The sequence below is a fragment of a genome, unplaced genomic scaffold (assembly GCF_019419815.1).
Source record: "Pyrus x bretschneideri cultivar Hongxiangsu unplaced genomic scaffold, Pyrus_bretschneideri_v1 Contig7, whole genome shotgun sequence".
Classification (NCBI taxonomy): Eukaryota; Viridiplantae; Streptophyta; class Magnoliopsida; order Rosales; family Rosaceae; genus Pyrus; species Pyrus x bretschneideri.
In genome coordinates, this window is record NW_025999809.1 from 6,931,861 (window position 1) to 6,952,199 (window position 20,339).

The 20,339-nt window shown below is 39.5% G+C and overlaps 3 protein-coding genes across 3 annotated transcripts; 1 reads left to right on the forward strand and 2 right to left on the reverse strand.

Moving 5' to 3' along the window:
* Window positions 1–5,961: 5,961 nt before the first annotated feature.
* Window positions 5,962–10,095, forward strand: LOC103957317 (glutathione reductase, chloroplastic). Its single transcript, XM_009369470.2, has 11 exons — window positions 5,962–6,492; window positions 6,621–6,846; window positions 6,953–7,231; window positions 7,332–7,508; window positions 7,756–7,809; window positions 7,954–8,102; window positions 8,253–8,316; window positions 8,392–8,562; window positions 8,806–8,943; window positions 9,163–9,247; window positions 9,797–10,095. Exons 1-10 carry the CDS (start codon window positions 6,113–6,115, stop codon window positions 9,202–9,204), a joined length of 1,680 nt encoding a protein of 559 aa, XP_009367745.2. The 5' UTR covers window positions 5,962–6,112; the 3' UTR covers window positions 9,205–9,247; window positions 9,797–10,095.
* Window positions 10,096–10,207: 112 nt separating this feature from the next.
* On the reverse strand, window positions 10,208–13,953 carry LOC103957318 (U3 small nucleolar RNA-associated protein 18 homolog). The gene is made up of 3 exons (XM_009369472.3): window positions 13,805–13,953; window positions 12,626–13,687; window positions 10,208–12,158 (listed from the first exon to the last, which is right to left on the reverse strand). The coding sequence occupies exon 3, from the start codon at window positions 12,128–12,130 to the stop codon at window positions 10,442–10,444; it is 1,689 nt and encodes a 562-aa protein (XP_009367747.2). The 5' UTR covers window positions 12,131–12,158; window positions 12,626–13,687; window positions 13,805–13,953; the 3' UTR covers window positions 10,208–10,441.
* Window positions 13,954–17,324: 3,371 nt separating this feature from the next.
* LOC103957319 (phospholipase A1-Igamma2, chloroplastic) lies at window positions 17,325–19,399 on the reverse strand. The gene is made up of 2 exons (XM_009369473.3): window positions 17,994–19,399; window positions 17,325–17,698 (listed from the first exon to the last, which is right to left on the reverse strand). The coding sequence occupies exons 1-2, from the start codon at window positions 19,280–19,282 to the stop codon at window positions 17,452–17,454; spliced, it is 1,536 nt and encodes a 511-aa protein (XP_009367748.2). The 5' UTR covers window positions 19,283–19,399; the 3' UTR covers window positions 17,325–17,451.
* Window positions 19,400–20,339: the final 940 nt, after the last annotated feature.

Here is a 20,339-nt window from a genome sequence, read left to right on the forward strand (position 1 = left end):
TACATTGCTTTTCACAATAATAGAACATTTCATAGGAACACCTAGTAATGTTACCTCCAGGATCCATGATCAACTCAGCAATCTGAGATGTCCAACTCTAAGCGACTTTAGATGGTACAAAGATGTGTTCATGTCTAGAGTCATGCTCAAAGAAGACAGTAATCAACCATTTTGGAAAGAAAAATTTATAAATAGATTACCAAATCTTTTTGCACACAAAATTAGAAGTGTATTAGTTAACGAAGAAGGTATCATACCATATCATACCCTTACATATGGAAATATAATTAATATTATCCAGAATGAAGGATTGAAAATGTGACTGATCGTTATTTACCTTGAACTTGAGATACTCAATGTGTCACATCCCGGCCCGAGCGGACCACTTTCTGGGCCCGATCCACCACCGTAGCACGATATTGTCCGCTTTGGGCCCCGACCACGCCCTCACGGTTTTGTTTTTGGGAACTCACACGAGAACTTCCCGATGGGTCACCCATCCTGGGAATGCTCTCTCGCGCTACTCGCTTAACTTCGGAGTTCCAAAGGAACCCGAAGCCATTGAGCTCCCAAAAGGCCTCGTGCCAGGTAGAGATGTGAATATACATATAAGGATCACTCCCCTGGGCGATGTGGGATGTCACAATCCACCCCCCTTAGGGGCCCGACGTCCTCGTCGGCACACACGCGACCAGGGTTAAGCTCTGATACCAAATTGTCACATCCCGGCCCGGGGCGGATCACTTCCCGGGCCCGACTCCACCGCCGTAGCACGATATTGTCCGCTTTGGGCCCCGACCACGCCCTCACGGTTTTGTTTTTAGGAACTCACACGAGAACTTCCCGATGGGTCACCCATCCTGGGAATGCTCTCGCGCGCTACTCGCTTAACTTCAGAGTTCCAAAGGAACCCGAAGCCAGTGAGCTCCCAAAAGGCCTCGTGCCAGGTAGAGATGTGAATATACATATAAGGATCACTCCCCTGGGCGATGTGGGATGTCACACAATGAATTGACTGGGAGTTAAACATAAATGCTAGTTAACATCAGTGGTAATGAAATATTTTCCATAATGAAAATAGTGAATTTAAATTAATGATGCAGAGATATAATTTGAAAATAATTTTATTTCAAATTGGAAACCAACTTACAATTTCGTCTACTGACGATTGATTGAAAGAATAGTGGTGCTCGCAGGCATCCTTAATTCAAAATAAAATACAGGTGTTTGATGTTTGGTATTGGGATGAAGCTATGATACTTCTATTCTGAGAGAATTCATAGAAGTTTTAGCTTTTTGGCGACTAAAGTCTTCCTGCTCTGAGAATGAGCTCTCCTTTTATCTAGCTGAGAGAAATGATTGAGGCTGAGATGATTAAGTCGGGGATTCCCGCTTGCATATGCCAAAGGCTGTAAAGGCTGACTGATGATGAAGCTTTTCAATGTGTATTCGCGCGTCTGTTTTCGAAATGATGGATGAATAGTAAAAAGTGATTTTACTATTCATGAATAGTGACTTGTCTGCTACTACTGCTAATGAATAGTTCCTTGTCGGAATGATTGCTGCTACTACTGATCACTTGGCTGCTACTGTGCAATTTACATGGGTTAAAACCCTTGAAATGATTACAAATTATTACATTTTGAAAATCAAATTTCAAATGGATCCTAAGAATCTTGGTAATCGGACCACTTGACGGGTTGATACGAAGCGTCTGATGAGTCTAAATTTGTTTCTTCTTCTTCTTTGAGCAGCAAAGCTGCTTCTGCCATAAGCTTATCTGCCATATCTTTGAGTTGTGAGGATTTCTCTTTTTTCTTCGAACTTATTGTTTTGGATGATCTTGATGATTTGGTTTTGCCCTTGAGGGAGGATGAATGACTCATGTCCGATAAAGATTGAGTAATTTATGGGGTTTCTGGCAATGCCTTCTGTGCTGGTGGAGATACCATTGGAACAGGAACAATAGGGAACTCAGATGAGACTAAAATGATAATTTCTTTCAATCAATCGTCAGTAGACGAAATTGTAAGTTGGTTTCCAATTTGAAATAAAATTATTTTCAAATTATATCTCTGCATCATTAATTTAAATTCATTATTTTCATTACGAAAAATATTTTCATTACCACTGATTTTAACTGGCATTTATGTTTAACTCCCAATCAATTCATTGAGTATCTCAAGTTCAAGGTAAATACCGATCAATCATTTGTTCAATTCTTTTTATTTGTTTATAACAGTTGATTCCATGGTATTTTTAATTCTAGATATCTTCCTCATCAAATATCACATAATTCCATGAATTATTCATCATTTAATCCTGATCATCATTACCCTTGGTATAATTGGATCAAGTCATTCGTAGTTCACCTTAGTACTTCAAAGCATTCACAGTAATCATAAGCAATAATCAATTTATAAACATTTATGGAATTATCTATCGTGTGTGTGTGTGTGTGTGTGTATACACGATAGAAAGGAAAAGACCCACTCACCTGAGGTTCGCGCTACGACTACCTAGCATGCATATCGAGACATCAAGAACCAATGTCGCCTAGAACAATTATCAAATCACGTCTCAGAGTTCTTACCAATAGAATACGTAATTTACATAAAACACATCCCTACGTAATTCACTTCGGAAGATCTGCATCACGGATTTCCGATCCGTTACTTCCAAATATTCACATTATGTTCCTAGAACCACATCCTAACGTTTCATTATGATCCAATGGTCGGATCTCAGCCAATTGCCAAAACCAGGTGGCGGTCAACATTTTATTTTATGAACTTACAAATCCAATTCGGGAAGATCCGTACATCGGATTCCCGATTCGTAAGTTTCTATTGGTCCTCAAATATTACGTACTATAATGTATTAAAGATTGGTGACGATCGAATGGACGAATCATCGATTCTTATAAAAGTCAAGTGATGTGTCGTAATGAAACTAAGTTCCAACAATCAAACCACATCTTATGGATATCAATTATGGCATCAGAACATCTAATTGAACTTAAAAGGACATCGTCGGCATACTAGCCAAGCCGCCGTCGCGGGTGGCGGTCGGCCGCCCCAACTTGCCGGAAAATTCGACTATTTTAAAAAATTTACCAAAATTTACAGAAATGAAGATCTCAATGAGTATAGCAAGTTTTATACCTGTGGCCAAGTCCAATTTGGCCGAGAAAAGCCCTAAATTTACTCAAACCCGTTGAAAACCTCAAGATGGGTGTTCTTCGATTCGACTTCCTCGATGTTCCAACGCCCCTACAACTGATTGGGTCTTATTCCTAGGTCCAAGGGGAGTTGATTAAGAGTGGTGGTGGGTGGTGAAACTCACCGAACCGGAGGAATCACAGTCGAGCATCTCCGGTGCTCCAATGAGGTATTTCACGATTTTGGTCCTTAAACCCTTCGATCTTGGGTGGAAATGGAAAAGGGAAAGTCACTAAGCGTTTTGCAAGTGTTGGATGGTAGTGGTTCAACGGAAAAAATGGAGAACATCGTCGGAGTTCAATCTGTTTGGGTGTGCGGTTGCACTGCCCGACGGGAAGGTTTCTTTATTTTTTTATTTTTTCTTTCCTCCTCCCTTCCTGATTGGTTCTCCTTTTCCTCCCTCTAAAAATCTGATTGGTCCCCTTTATTTTAACTAATTTAACCTTTAACCCACATGTGGAAATTAAATAATTCCCACAATCTATAGTTTTACAACTTCAAACATCTATAACTATACCAATATAATTCGAACTCGCAAACGGCTTTCACTTATGCGTTCGTACCAACGAGTACTAAACAAATGCGCTAAGTGAATAAGTCAAACGTTTCTCTACACGTTGGTCAAAGAAAGTCAAAACCTTCACCTCTAGGGCATTGGGCATAAATTCATTCTTTTAAAATTTATAAAATCGTAAAACTAGGGACGGGTTGTCACAGAGAGTCCACACCTATTTATTTATGACAATAAAGTTAAAAATAATTAAGTTTATAAATATATATCAGTCATTATTTAGAGCAGAGAAAGGTCACATTTATTTTGGATGCACAAGATTTTATCTCCTAATGAGTCCAATATGCTGACTTGCTTATGTGGCCCACTAAACTGAAGACACCTGGTATTCTAAGAATTCCAAACACAACTAAACACCTCCTTGCTTCCTCCCTGCAACTTTTTTACCATTTTCCTTCATCTTCCTTCGCCTACACCAATCACCATAATTGTAAATAAAAAAAAATTGAATTCTTTCCAAGATGAACAAAATCGGACCCATATGGAACGGGAGTCGCCATCTTCAATGTCTTTTGTACCTTCGGCAACCGTCCTCACCCACCACCACCACCGCCAGCAGCCACCGTCCTACATCCACTTTCCAACCGATGATTAACTATATCTTGTGAAAATATACGGTTTGATAGTTAAGTAATCAAATTCATGGCACCCGTAAAAATTGTTTTTGGTCAGTGCACTGGTTTGGTTGAATGAATTTTCAAATGAAGGGTGATAGTTTGGTCGGATTTGCAGAGGAAGAACGATGACGGAGGAGAGAGGTTGGAGGAATGAGAGCGGGATTGACAGAGCCGGTGACATAGGGAAGGGAAGAAGAACATAGGCGTTTGGTTATCAAGATAGCAATGATTTAGGTGTGAGTTTTAAAGTAAGGTGTTGCATAATTATTGAGCCACCAAATAAGTTGTTAATACCCAAGTATTATTCTAATAAATCACGAACAGGTGGTTTAGTGGTAAATAACGAATTATGGGGCTTCTTTAAAACTAAAAATTGAGAGGTCTCGGGTTCGAAACCTGCTGCTAATCTATAAGCCAAACTTATGGCTAGAGAGAGGTTGAAAATTGTGACTTTAGATCCTAGGACAGTGGAAGGCACTCTCAATAACATGAGAGATTTTTCAATGCGACCAGCACACGAGGTGGTACATCACGTGTTACTAAATAAACAGTGGGATATGTGTGTTAAAAAGTTAATAACTTAAAAAATAAAATTTCTCACCACTTACATAAAAACACGTAATATACCATCCGTATTCCCGTCACAATGAAATATTTCTCCAATAACATGATCAAACAGTCTTCATGAGTGCATAGATCCTAAATCGGGCATCTACCGTGTCTCCAATTTGGATGGACAGTTAGTTTATTAAAACGCTAAAGCAACGTTCAGTATCCTTCCAAGAAAGGTTAATAATTCTGCAAAGCAACAGCGGGACCGCCGGCGATTGAAAGAAGCCGTGCGATGCAAGAGAGCGAACAGGACACGAGTTCGGGTGGGGGAACTTTAGCAAATGCAAAATCGAAAAACCCAAAAAAATTGTAGTATATGCATACTAGATAATCAAGTCATCTTTGATTCGGACACATGAGTTGTTAGCTACTAGTCGTAACTTTTAGTGGAATTTAAATTGTTTCGGCCATAAATGAAAAATAGAAAACTTTAACGAAAAGTTCATGGTACTGTTTATTTTAACGAAAAACCATATTTTTACACTAAAAAAATCAACCATGGTACTATTCATTTTACCCTTTATTTTGTCCTTATCGTTAAAACTCAAAGTTTTCAAATCCTTTTCATTAGTTTTCCTTAAAAAATAAGGCTTCCTATCGGGCTTATCCATTTTTATTTACGCAGAAGTCGTACGACTTTGACTCACGAACTTTGAAGCCTAAAACCACGACTTGAACATCCATCTCTTTTTACTTTAATCTATCTGAGGGCTCAAATAGGTTTCACTTTGAAATCGTGTTTGCCACGCAGGTGACCACTACCCGAGAATATCTCACCTCCTTAAGTACCTATGCACATATCATTCGACACATTGATGTCATTATCATAAGCGTACGAAGTACCATAAGACGCAGTTAAAAACTATCTACCGAAAATTAAAATCAACGTCAAATAACCAATCTAGTCTTATTCCAACTTAGCTATATGATTGAAGTTGCGCTCGTTCTCCGCTCTATAGATGTTATATTTTTCAAAGATCAAAAAAGAAAAAGGCAAAGCAATTTCATTGCTAAAACTGAATTTATCTGTGTATCGACCGAGTTAGGCTAAGATAGCCAAACCAAAAGCTTGAGGCGCTGACGTCATCATCATGGCCACCTCTCTCTCCAGCCCAAAGCTCACCACCACCATGTCCTCCTCCCCAGCCCTCCACAACCTCTTCTCCAGAAAGCTCCCTTCCCCGCTCTCTCTTCCCAAAACCCTATCCTCTCTCTCCCACCTCCGCCGCACCTCTACCTCTCACCCCCACCACCACCTCCACTCCCGCCGTCGTTTCTCCGTACGCGCCGTCGATTCCGGAAACGGCGCCGACTCCACTCGCCACTACGACTTCGACCTCTTCACTATTGGTGCAGGCAGTGGCGGCGTCCGCGCCTCCCGCTTTGCCGCCAATTTCGGAGCTTCAGTCGCCGTCTGCGAACTCCCCTTCTCCACGATCTCTTCCGATACCGCCGGAGGCGTCGGCGGCACGTACGTCTTTAACTTTTATAGCCCAATTAGGTGTTTGGGAATTGAATTATTCAGCTTTTCCAACAGTTTTGAATTCTGGGTTCTCTTGTTGTCTTTTTGCTGAGGTTTTTGTGTTTTGCTTAACCAAGGTGTGTGCTTCGTGGATGTGTACCGAAAAAACTATTAGTTTACGCTTCGAAATTTGCTCATGAGTTTGAAGAGAGTAATGGGTTTGGATGGAGATATGAGACTGAGCCAAAGCATGATTGGAGCACATTGATAGCTAACAAGAATGCTGAGTTAAAGCGGCTCACCGGAATTTACAAGAATGTTCTTAGCAATGCAAATGTCACTTTGATCGAAGGCCGCGGAAAGGTGTGGCAGTGGAAAAACTCTTTATCTATTAAGTATGCAAAGCTATATATATACATATACTTGGAATGTTGTTCTTAATGTTGTATTTTTGTCACCAATACCACAGATAGTGGACCCACACACGGTTGATGTAGAAGGGAAGCTGTATTCTGCGCGACATATACTAGTTTCAGTTGGGGGGCGACCCTTCATTCCTGAAATTCCCGGAAGTGAATATGCAATAGATTCTGATGCTGCCCTTGATTTGCCTACTAAGCCTGAGAAAATAGCAATAGTTGGTGGTGGTTACATCGCTGTAGAGTTTGCTGGCATCTTCAATGGTTTGACGAGTGACGTTCATGTATTTATAAGGCAGAAGAAAGTTTTAAGGGGTTTTGACGAAGAGGTGAGGAACCATGCATATTGCTAGTGTTAGTTTGGTTAACACATTTTCATGCTACAAGTCTCTTTTCAGAGGTGTAATATGTGTTTTCATATTCATGCAGGTTAGAGATTTTGTTCAAGAGCAGATGGCTCTACGAGGAATCGAGTTCCATGCAGAGGAGTCCCCTCAGGCTATCGTAAAGGCAGCTGATGGTTCATTGTCCCTGAAGACTAACAAAGGAACAATTGAAGGTTTCTCACACATTATGTTTGCAACAGGACGTAGACCTAATACAAAGGTTTGAACTTGGATATTTCTATTTTGTGGTTAGCTTCTCCCTGGTTTTCATGGCCATTGGCACAAGTCAAAGATTATCACCATCAAGGCACAGGTGTGACAATCCACCAAATGAAAGACGGTTGTCTAGAAATATTTGATTGGGACTTCATGCCTTGATGTGGCACTTTGCAAGTATAATACTGACAGTTCAATGATTAAGATGTATTGTTTATGGGTTAATAATTCGAACTTGTGCTGCAATGCAGGATTTGGGATTGGAGGCCGTAGGTGTAAAACTGTCCAAGAATGGAGCAATAGAGGTAGTGTTCCTGGATATGTTCAAGTTTTTCTTTGTTTCCTGCTTTCTTTGTTAGATACTTTCATGGTAAAAGCGACCAAAAGCTGGGCGATAGATAGATATAGAGTTGTGTTCTGAATGTTTTTGAGTTGGTTTTGGTTCTCAGGTTGATAAATTCTCCCGTACAGCAGTTCCTTCAATTTGGGCTGTTGGAGATGTTACGGACAGAGTAAATCTGACTCCCGTTGCTTTGATGGAGGGAGGGGCAATAGCAAAAACACTGTTTCTGAATGAGCCAACAATGCCTGATTACAGGTATCCATGCTACCTTGCTAGTCAGTTGATAAGAGTTGGATTATTATTATGCTAATTTATAACTTTGGAAGTCCTCCATAAAATCTATGCAAGTAGGGTAAAAATGTGTGAATTGCGTATATTCTAATGATATTTTTTTGCCTTGAGTAGAGCTGTTCCTTCTGCTGTGTTTTCCCAGCCACCAATTGGTCAAGTTGGTCTTTCCGAAGAACAGGTGCAGAACTTGTATTTGTATATCTGCAATTTTGGTAAATTGGCTTCTTGTCTTAAACTGCTGTTACTCTTGCAGGCTGTAGAACAGTATGGTGATGTTGACATCTATACATCAAACTTCAGGCCCTTAAAGGCTACTCTTTCAGGACTACCGGATAGAACCTTCATGAAACTCATAGTCTGTGCAAAGACAAACAAGGTTCTGGGGTTACACATGTGTGGAGAAGATTCACCCGAAATTGTGCAGGTTAATGCATTTTACTTAAACATTTTTTTTTTTAAATCAGAATTTTAGTCTATGGAGCTTAGGTGGCAGTAAAAAAGGCGACCCCAAGCCAACAAGGCACAACTCGTGACCTACAGTCACAAAGAAGCAACCTTTATGTTGCGCCAAGGCTCGCCCACAAAGGAGCAACTTTTATTTGTTTTCTTTTTAAAATCAGAATTTAGTTTCTGGAGCTTAGGTGGCAGTAAATGTGTTAAATTACAGGGATTTGCAGTTGCTGTGAAAGCCGGCCTGACGAAGGCAGACTTAGATTCCACAATTGGTATTCACCCGACAGCCGCAGAAGAGTTTGTGACAATGAGGACTCCCACTCGGAAGATACGAAAAGACCCTCCATCTCAGGTTTGTTGTGGACATTTAAGGAATTGCCTTTATTTCCATTTTATGATAAATCTGGTCCTTTAAAATTCCATCATGTATAACGAGCCTTGTGACCTAAGTTGGTTAGAGACTCCCCACCTCTTTTACGGCCCAAGAAGTGCAGAAACTTTTCAATATTTATTACTCTGAACTTGTAAACCGAGTAGTCTGTAGATTAATTATCATTTTTTCACATTCCAGGAGAAGATAGACTCCAATTTTAAAGCTGCCAAAGGTGTTTGATCAGGGTTGATCAATCTGCTGCACGAGATAGCTGATTCCAAAGGTGAGAGTTAGCAGTAAGATAAATTCTTCTTATGAATGTAGAATATTATGGATTTAGTTCTAACTTCTAAAGTGTTGAGTTGTTGATTTTATATGACCAGGCTCAGTGATTTGGTTATAAAGTAATGATGCAAAGACTCTGTAACTTACTGTAGATTAAGAGCTTCTCGGTCTTTCTTCCATACTCCGTATCATAAATGATACGGGTAGTTGACAGTCTAGATTGGAAGACCTGATTAGAGGACTTCAATCTAATGGCCTTAAAGTTGTATCATTTAATGGTATGGAGTATGGAAGTCGGACCCGAGTTTCTCTTGAAACCTCCCCAAATTAGAAGGTGAAATTTATGAACTACAATTATCTCGATGAGGTTTTGGGTAATTATACTTGACTTGTCTCAAAAGGAGTCGATAACGTTGATTTCTTTTCTTCTTGGTTAAAGCGTGTTCAGTTGCAGAGTTAATGGCGATTTAGATCATGATAATCTGAAAAAATAGGTATATGATACAATGCTTTGTATGACTGATTTGTGTATTAAACGACTGCGCAGGTTGTGGCTCCTGAAATTTGTACATGACAATCCTTGTGGAACAGTTGCTGATATTGGAGTATCCGGCATGACAGCAGCTGAGTTTCCGGAGAGCACAGATGGCGCATGTTTCCTCTTGAGGCCGGTGACGAACTTGAGCACAAGCACTTCATCAGGAATCTTTTTACTGTAAATTGGTAGCGGGTTTTTGCTAAGTATTGAAATGAATCAAATTGCTGTATGAGCTGTTATCTGGCTCCACTTCAATATATTTTTTACTGCAGATCGATGAATAAATGCATGTTTTTGACTTCGAATCAGAATATACGTGCACAGATTTCTGAGTTGTATCGCTACTTCAATATCGCGAAAGAAATGCGCTTTATTTGGTTGACAGAGATGTTTAAAACAACTAAGATGGACACAGATAAATGACTCAAAATTTTCAACTTAAAAGGTTTGGTGAAACACATTCGCCGAACAAATATAAAAGGTCAAAACTGCAGAAACATTTCTGCATCAAGAAAGCCATGAAAGCACTTGTAGACTACCTTTCTAGACTAATTGCCACAACGGATAGCACAATCAGATTGTCGTTGAACAGGCAAATGATTCTTCTGAAATGAAGGAAACAAGATCACGGTGACCATCTCCTTAGCATTCGTTCTATGCGTGATGGTAGTGATGCAACTTGTACAACAACACTTTTCCAGCAGCATTTCCTACAGCCATGAAACCTCCACCGGGACTGAAATCCAAACAGCGGGGATAATGTATGGACCTTCTCGGTGGAGGCCAGTTGGAGAAAACAGTAAATGATGGAACATGTATCAATTTCAAGCTATCCTTCTTCATGCTCGAACAAATGGCCAGTATTTGAGCATCACCATTGAACTTGAGAAAGTCTACTTTCGTTGTAAGATTCTCGATGGTCTTGATGGGTTTTCTCTTGCCCCCCAAAAAATCCTCTCTATTGTAAATGTTGACAATGCCGCTGTCTGAACCAGCAGCAAACAGTGTTCCAGTTGGAGATGTACAAAGAGATGTTCCATTTATGCAACCTTCATCAACAGCCTTATGGATGCAAGCCCCAGTTCTCAGATCCCAGTGGTAAACCTGTCCATCTCCGCCGGAGCTCAACAGTTGCTTCCCATCATTGGTAAAAGCTAAAGAACGAACAGTTCCATTCATCTTTAGTGTTCGGATCAATTCCTTCGTTTTAGAGGAAACCAACAGGATATAGCCTTCATTGCCCACAAAAGCAATTGTACTAGAATCAGGGGAAACTTCAAAAAATTCCAAGCTTTTCTCCTCTCTACCAACCAGGGGTCCAATTTTATCTACTTTCGCCTTCACTAAGTCAAAGCTGTAAAAGAAGTTCCTCCTTCCAGCTATAATAACCTGAGACCCATCAGGCAAAAAAGACGCCTTTCGAATGGGACAATCATCAAGGAAGATGCTTTCTATTTTAGTATTCCGCTTGCCATCAATTTGAAAAAACCTAAGCCTTCGGTCTAACCCAGCAGCAAGAAGCAACTGCCCGTTTCTATGGAACTGCACTGAGTTTATCAGACCATTAGAAGGTTCCTCTGCATTTGCATTTAGAAGTGCTGAATATTCAAGAAGTCCAGGCAACAACTTTGAAATGCTCTTCACAACAAGATCCTCATTCGTTCGAAGGAGATCATCAACAGATTCTACACCCTTGTAGCCACGGGCCACTCCTACCCGATTCTCTTCATCCGACGATTCATCATCAGAATAACTACTCTCCCGCAAGTGTCGATCAAGTTGAGCCCATTCTGTGCCTGGGTTCAGCTTAGCATGCTGAGCCCTCAATCTCAACACGTAATCTGAACCCGAAATCAAACTCTCCTCCTCCTCCTTCCTCAGCTTCCTTAACCTATTAACTTTAGCAATATTTATTTTGGCCTTCTCCTCTTCCTCATCCACCCACACAGGTTTCCTTTCCTGAGTTTCCTCTTCCAATAACTCTCCATCCTCTTCATCAACTGAAAGCACACCACTGGCAGAACGGTCCACAAAGAACAAATCCACTCCATCTCCAACTTCTTCCTCATCCCCCTTTCCAAACTCAACTGGGGAATTAATGGCTCCAAACAATGAGTCCTCCAGCTGCTCCTTTTCTTTTTGCTCCACTGCCACTTTCTCATCATCTTGCTTACGGGCTTTCTTTCTTTTCTTCGTCCTCACAATTTCCAAATCAGTCACATCTTCATCCCCATTGTCTTCGTTTCCTTGCGGAAGCGAAGGCAGCTGGTCAGTAACACCATCATCCCTTTTAGTCTTGTTGGCTTTAAAAGCCGACGGAACATTCTGCGATATTAAACTCATCTTTCACAACAACAATGCGTCTCTGCTTCTGCACAATCAGCAAAATTCCGGTCACATTATATAATAGTAGCAACCAAAACAGCTTCCAAAACATCACTGAGTTAATAATAATTCTTCCTTTACATGACCAAACTATTCAAAATCTCGTCTTTGGCAACTACAAGTAGTTCTGAAACTACGATTATAAGGAGCGGAGTTCGAACAGAACTTCGGGTGAAGGATTACAAAACCCTTTCCCCAAAATTATTTTTTAACATAAAACAGTAAATTCCTGAAGTTGTAAGCAAATAAGCGGGAAAAAATAAATAAAATTCAGAAAATATATGCATATAAACATTCAAATGTACAAATTGCAAAAGGAAATACAAAAACGTTTAAGAAATCAAACAAAACCAAAAAATAAAATAAAATGAAAAATAGCAAAAAAAAAAAAAAAAGAAAAAGGAATTTCAGCCATGAAAAGAACATAAACAGCCAAGAGGAAAAACAAATTACCACGATGATGAGGTTTCTTGAACGACGGCGAGCTCCCCCGGCGCGAACGGCAGAGAACGGCGGATACAGAGAACAGAGCTAAGCTTTCGAGTGAAACGAGGGAGAAAAGGGGGGCGTTTAGGCGTTGTGTTTGGAGTTGGAGGCAAGGGTTATAAACCAAACGAAGTCGTTTCACAGTGCGCTTGAATTTGAAAAAGAGGAAAAAAAATAAAAATTAAATAGTGTAGGTTTCAGCTAATAGAAATTTGGGCTTTTCCTTCCGTCAAAACGGATTTGGGCTTTTTCAACTTGTAGCCTCAACTGTAGACCTAACCAACCCAAAAAGTTTTTTTTTTAGATATGATCGTTAAATTGTCACATAGTATTACCAATTCACTTGTATCATAATAAGTAAATTTATTTAGAATTTTTAGCCAAATTGATTCTTGAAATTGGCATAACTCTTCATTTTGATCTCTGAGATTTTAAATCGATAGCACTGATCCTTGAGTTTATCCACAATCAATTATTTTGATCTTTGAGATTTTAAATCGATAGTACTGGTCTCTGAGTTTATCCACAATCAATAATTTTGGTCATTTCATGAAAAATCTATTTTAAATAAGAAAAAAAAATACCCTCAATTATTGTTAAATCATTGTTTGTTAAATTAAAGGTATTTTAGTTATTTTATCCTTATTTTATAGAGATTTTTCATTGAATAACTAAAATGATATTGATGGTAGACAAATTCAAAGTACAGAGTTATGCCACTCTCAATGACTATTTTGGCTAAAATGCTATTTATTTATTGATCTTTTATCCTAAGTCCTTGATAGCATAATTCTTTTTTCTTTTTACAAAAGTAGTAATGGAGTTGGATAGAGATGGTTCAGTATGGGATACCGAACCAAAAGTGGCATATCAAATCCCAAACCGAAAATTTTTGGGACGAAAATCTCATGACCGATCTTGAACCGAAATTTTAGGATTCCCAAAACATTTTAGGTATTTCGGAATTTCTCGAAACCAAACCAGCATCAGAATCCAAATCATCTAGACTGAAATTGAAATCATTCGAACCTGCATAAAAATCCATATTGAAATTAGAGACATAGTGATAGTGAATCAGTGAAGATTTATAGTAGAGAGAGATATGCGTCTTTCTCCTGACCCAAGCCCCCAATTCAAAACTCTAACCTTAATTTGAAATCCCAAACACATAGAGAATCATTGGAGAGAATCGGAGGCGGGGATGAAGCCGTGAGATGTGGTGGTGGCCAGAGTGGAGACAATTCGTCGAAGTGAGATTGTTGGGTGGTTTATGGGTTGCGAGATAGAGAGACAATACAAGAGAGAAGAGATGGGAAAAAAAGTGAAAGATAAAGGGTTAGGTGGTTTATGGGTTGTAGACAGAGAGAAAGAGACAGTACAAGAGAGATGACTGATGAGACAGAAAATGAGAGAGAGAGTTCTATGGTGGCAGATTGTCTGCCCTTCTGTTTGGGTGTCCTTTTCACCCCATTTTATTTGTGCGGCCATGGTTAAGCCACATCAACATTTTATATTCTTATTATTTTTTGTCTTATTATCTTTATAAAAAAAAATCAATATAAAATGTTGACGTAACTTAATCATGATCGCACAAAATAGGAAGGGATGAGAATGACACCCAAACAGAAGGGCATACAATCTGCCTCCGAGTTCTATCTAGAAAACAAGCACCCATGACCCATCCATCCTACTTTTGTCAGCACCACACCACACTTTAGTGATTGTAATTATATAATAATAATCATTACAAATTCCAACACCACACACTGACACACACACACACACATATATATGTATGTATGTTATATTAGTAAAGTTCGGTTTAGGAATACCGAATTATTCAAAGTGTGAGATCAAATCCTATACCAAAAATCCGGAATTGGTTCGGTTTTGGTATCAAAATTTTTGGGATTTTTTGTTCAGTTTCGGTATGGCTTGGGATTTTCGGTATTTTTTTCCAGCTCTAGAGTTAGAGAATAGAGGAATCTAAACAAAATCAAGGATGCATGAATAATTGCTCTACACGACTCTCAGTTCCGTTGCGTAGTTTTTTACTTCTTAAGCTAGTTGAAATATTATGTACAACAGAAAAAAGGGAAAAGCTATATTACTATTCCGTAACAATGTTATCAAATAGTACTATTATTATACGGACAAAATATTACGATGATATCGATATAATGTAAATTGGCACTACATGAATCAAATTAACATTGGCAGAAATACTTGCCTCTAAAAATCACTAATAGGGGCAAATACATTGAAAAAGTGCCTCTAATAAAAATGAGTAGCGAAAAGTAGATTCACCTCTAAAAGAACCATTACTATTGTTATTAAAAGCGAAAAATGTCAAATATCACTCCCTATTGTTTTTGTTGCCACACATTGTTATAGGTAGAAACATCTGCACTTTTATTTCCACATCTAATATAACGCCCTAATACTCACTTTTCATGTAGTGTCGATAATCCCTTTTTTTAAAAAAAGGGGACAACTGGTAGTAAGCCACGATTATCCATCCCTTTCGGTTTTGGATAAACAGTAATAGACTCCAGTGAACAGTAATAGGCCAAAGCATCTCCACACCTAACAAAAAATAGCCTAGTCAATTTTATTAAAATATTATTAATTTTTATTATAAAATAATAATGTGGTTTTGTAATTTTTGACTTCTTTTCTCTGACTCCCCTACTTCCGTCTTATTCTTCACCATCTTCTTCTTCTTCTTCTTCTTCTTCCTTTTTTTCTCCTCTCTGTACACCACGTCGTCGAATCTATCCTATTTTGAACATGGACACCCACCATCCTGGACATGCGCACACCGTAAACCCCCAAAAATCAACACCTACATATTCAAAAATTCATCGAAAATATACAAAACAGAAAAAAAATTCCAGTTGTAAGAAGATCCGAGTTAATCAACTGATCGATGACGATCCGAGTTGCAGGAAGATCACGATTTGGAAGGGGGGACATGGTATTGAATATATGGATTTATCAGGGGAAGGGGGTTGATGGGGTTCCAGGGATCGGGATGGGTTCCAGGAGTCGGATGGGGTTCCAGATGAGAGAGACTGTAGTCATGACGTTAGCAAGGCGTCAGATAAGCCGTCTCCTTCCTCTGTCGATTTTAGGCCGACCTGTGGACTGGCTTGGGCTGGGTGCCAGTCTATTCCACAAGCTAGAGTGGATTGGCTGAGTCTCAGCTTGTTTTTCCCACTGGGTGCCGACCTCTTTTGCTTCCGGTGGAAGTGCTCTAAAGGGTTACGTGGTTTATGGGTTGTAGAGAGAGAGAAAGAGACAATACGAGAAAGATGACTGATGAGACAGAAAATGAGAGAGAGAGTTCTATGGTGGCAGATTGTCTGCCTTCCTATTTGGGTGTCCTTTTCATCCCCTTTTATTTGTGTGGCCACGGTTAAGCCACATCAACATTTTATATTCTTATTGTTTTTGTCTTATATTCTTTATAAAAAAAAATTAATATAAAATATTGACGTAGCTTAACCGTGACCGCACAAAATAGGAGGGCATGGAAATGGCACCCAAACAGAAGGGCAGACAATCTACCTCTGAGTTCTATCTAGAGAAACAAGCACCCATGACCCATCCATCCTACTTTTGTCAACACCACACCACACTTTAGTGATTGTAATTATATAATAATAATCATTACAAATTCCAACACCACACACACACACACACACACATATATATATATATATATATATGTATGTATGTTATATTAGTAAAGTTCGGTTTGGGAATACTGAATTATTCAAAGTGTGAGATCAAATCCTATACCAAAAAATCCGGAATTGGTTCGGTTTTGGTATCAAAATTTTCGGGATTTTTTGTTCGGTTTCGGTATGGCTTGGGATTTTCAGTATTTTTTTCCAGCCCTAGAGTTAGAGAATAGAGGAATCTAAACAAAATCAAGGATGCATGAATAATTGCTCTACACGACTCTCAGTTCCGTTGCGTAGTTTTTTACTTCTTAAGCTAGTTGAAATATTATGTACAACAGAAAAAAGGGAAAAGCTATATTACTATTCCGTAACAATGTTATCAGATAGTACTATTATTATAGGGACAAAATATTGCGATGATATCGATATAATGTAAATTGGCACTACATGAATCAAATTAATATTGGCAGAAATACTAGCCTCTAAAAATCACTAATAAGGGCAAATACATTGAAAAAGTGCCTCTAATAAAAATGAGTAGCGAAAAGTAGATTCACCTCTAAAATAACCATTACTATTGTTATTAAAAGCGAAAAATGTCAAATATCACTCCCTATTGTTTTTGTTGCCACACATTGTTATAGGTAGAAACATCCGCACTTTTATTTCCACATCTAATATAACGCCCTAATACTCACTTTTCATGTAGTGTCGATAACACCTCTTTTTAAGAAAAAGGGACAACTGGTGGTAAGTCACGGTTATCCATCCCTATTGGTTTTGGATAAACTATGAGAAATTTCACCTTACTCGTGCACACAGTCACACAGAGCTCAGAGCATCGAACCCAGGACATCTCACATTTTTTTGACCTCCCACATTTTTTTGTTTATTAGAAAGACGCAGTCTGCGCTCTTACCACTGGATCACTAGATGTGGTTGTTTTTTTGTTTAGAGCTAGATGATGAAACGGTATGTACATTGAAATTTCGTGCATTGTCACACAGCACTCTTCGTTTTATTACATTTTTCGCAATCATCAACATTAACAATCCTTCACATAAACCCTGCTATATATACAGTTGAAGAAGATTGGAATGCTACTTAGTGATCAGAAGCAAGGCCTAGTTGCTTGAGATGGTGGTGTATGTCTTCGGGGTGATGATCGTCGAGTTTCGGCCGTTCGGCCTGGATCCACCGGCCGTCCTTGCACCTCACCATGCCCTTGTTATGATCTTGCCTCCAGTAAGGTGGAACCAAGTAATGGTCTTTCAAAAAATCCGAGGCTTTGTTCACCAGTGCAGGGTCTCTTCCACTGGCTAGCACAAATCTGTGGCCTTTTCCATGGTACCTGCATGAAATATCACGTAATCAAATTAGCAACAGTTTATTATTTTATTTTTCAAGGACTTGTTAATTAATTGCTATTTATGGCATTCACTAAACATGCATATATAATGTGTGTTAGCTGGAAATCATTCTTTCCTGCTCAAACCATATAATATTTAAATTAGTTGATAAAATATTTACTTACAAGTATAATTATATAGATATATGGAGCACATATTATTTACCACAGTAATATGTCGTCCGAGAAATAATATGTTGATATTTACTGATGATATTGTTAATTAAGTTTTACTAACCCATCCAGCAAATGCAAGTGAGCCTCCAAATTATGGGCGCAACCAGGGTCATTCGTCGGCTTCAAAAAGGGCGAGTTTTTGTGATCCAGCTTAAGTTCCACTCCGACATGCGAATAGCTCCACGGCAGACCCTCCGCCAACTTCATGACCCTCGGCGCCACGTGTTCGTTAAAGAACAGCCCGGGCGACTTGGGGACCACATCGTGAACGTTCACCACTCTCAACACTTTAACACCCAACGACTCGAGCCGCTCCTTAAACCTTACGTTCCCGACCCGAGGACCCGAAAACGACAATACAGATACGGGCACGACCCGCCCGTCCGACATCACGTTCAAACCCGTTTCAGTTATGTCGTACGCGCTCAAGATTGCCAACGCGCTCCCGAGGCTGTGCCCAGTAATCGTGATGCTCAATTCCTCGTCCGAGTATTTTTCCACCAACCGTTTAATCTCCGTCAAAATCTGCTCCCTCGCCGAGTAATGGCAAAATCGGCACGTCACGTCTTTATCGGTGTAGAGATCCAGAAAACCGGATTCGACTTTCACAGTCTGATCCGGGCACGGGATTCGATTCGCGGAAACCGGCTTTAGAAAGTCCATTAAGTCGACGATCCACTCGAGGCGGGTGACGGTGCCGCGCCACGCAATACTGATGTCTCGGCGGCCCAAACGCGCCGACGTATCGTCGTCCGAAACGGCGACATATCCAATCCAGTTGGCATTTTTGCTCCATACCTTGGGCCAGCGGGACTTCTTGAAGAAGTTTGGGAGGTTGATATTGGACGTGGCGAAGAGGTAGCGCGACACGTGGTAGCCGTTCTGGGCCATGCCCAGGGACTCGAAGAAGGCGTGGCGCGTGAAGCGGCAGCTGCCACAGTACTTGGAGAAGGGATCGAAGTCGAAGGCGTCGTAGCAGGCCTGGGCCATCTCGCCATAGCGGATGAGCTCAGATCGGAGGAGGGGGTCCATCGGGTCGAGTAACCCGACCCAGTCATCCTGACCGTGGAGTTCCCGCCAAACATCGGACAAACAACGCTCGTTTTCGTGAGTGGTAGTGTTGGTCTCTCGTTCATTTTGGTCGTCCTCTTCTTTGCTGTGGGCTCTTTCTTTTTCAAGCTCGGTGATGATGGAGGGTAAGGAGTCGGTGGTTTTTGAGTGGAGGACTTTGACGGCGACGGTGGAGGTTGAAACGGTGAGTTTCGAGGTTCCGAAAGGGTGTGATTTGTAGGCTGATAAGTTGAGTTTTGTGAAGGGAAGAACGGTACAGGATAAAGAAATGGCCGCCATTGGAGACGATGATGAAAGAAGTGGTGAGCAACTCGGTGGTGAATGACGCAGAGAGCAATGTTTTGTGTGTAAAAGAAAGCGAGCTGGCTTCTCTGCCCTTGCACTCTCATCCACGCTTATTTTATGCAGTAACCGACGTCAATATTTTATATTAATTTTTTTATAAAAATAATAAGATAAAAAATAATAGTAATATAAAATATTGACGTGGCTTAACCATGACCATACAAATATGAAGGGATAGAAATGTATGGGAAGTGGGAGGCTAGAGAAGCCAGGTCCAAAAGAAAGTGGATGACGCAGAGAGCAATGTTAACTGTTAGAGTAATGTTATTCTTACCATAATTTTATAGCATATTTCTTTACATCTTAGACCATCTCCAAAAGAGATGTCAAATTTGAAGGCTTACCTAGCACTTTGGCATCTTTTAAACTTTTGATCTTCAACCGATATGTCAAATTTTAAATATAAAATAATAATTCATATATATTAGGAATGAAAAAAAACAAAAGGATAGTGGTTTAAACCAATAAAAAAAATTAATAAAAAGCATTTAATAATTAATTAAAAAAATTGAAGGTGCTGTTAAATTTGGCAGCAAGGGGTAGAGATGTCAATCCATGTCATCCCACATCTGATTTGGCTTCTCGATTGGAAAACATTAATGTTGTCTTTTGTTACTGTTATTGCTGATTTGGACATTTTGACATATTCTTTAGAGATGCTCTTAGGTGGCAGATGAGTTGGACAAGTTACATCATTTAATTTCAATCTTTTTATTAATTAAAACACTTAAATAATCTTAGATGGTAGAAGGAGACTTCTCGTATACTACAATCATCATTTAATTAACAATTGTTTATTATTAATTATTGATTAACATTTTGAAAATAAATGCTAATTAATTTAGATGATGTGGATATCCACGTCATATGCCATCTAATGTGGTATACAATTGTGATACAAAAATATGGTAATAATAGCATTATTGTAACTGTTAAGTTAAGAGAAAATGATATTTTTTTTTTTTTTGTAGAAGTTAAAAGAAAACAGTAA

Coding starts and splice junctions, on each gene's coding strand:
- LOC103957317 (XM_009369470.2), top strand. CDS start 6,113: ATGGCCACCTCTCTCTCCAGCCCAAAGCTCACCACCACCATGTCCTCC. Junction 7,810..7,953: donor CCAAGAATGGAGCAATAGAG/GTAGTGTTCCTG, acceptor TTTGGTTCTCAG/GTTGATAAATTCTCCCGTAC. Junction 8,563..8,805: donor ATTCACCCGAAATTGTGCAG/GTTAATGCATTT, acceptor GTTAAATTACAG/GGATTTGCAGTTGCTGTGAA.
- LOC103957318 (XM_009369472.3), bottom strand. CDS start 12,130: ATGAGTTTAATATCGCAGAATGTTCCGTCGGCTTTTAAAGCCAACAAG.
- LOC103957319 (XM_009369473.3), bottom strand. CDS start 19,282: ATGGCGGCCATTTCTTTATCCTGTACCGTTCTTCCCTTCACAAAACTC. Junction 17,699..17,993: donor CACTTGCATTTGCTGGATGG/GTTAGTAAAACT, acceptor TATTTCATGCAG/GTACCATGGAAAAGGCCACA.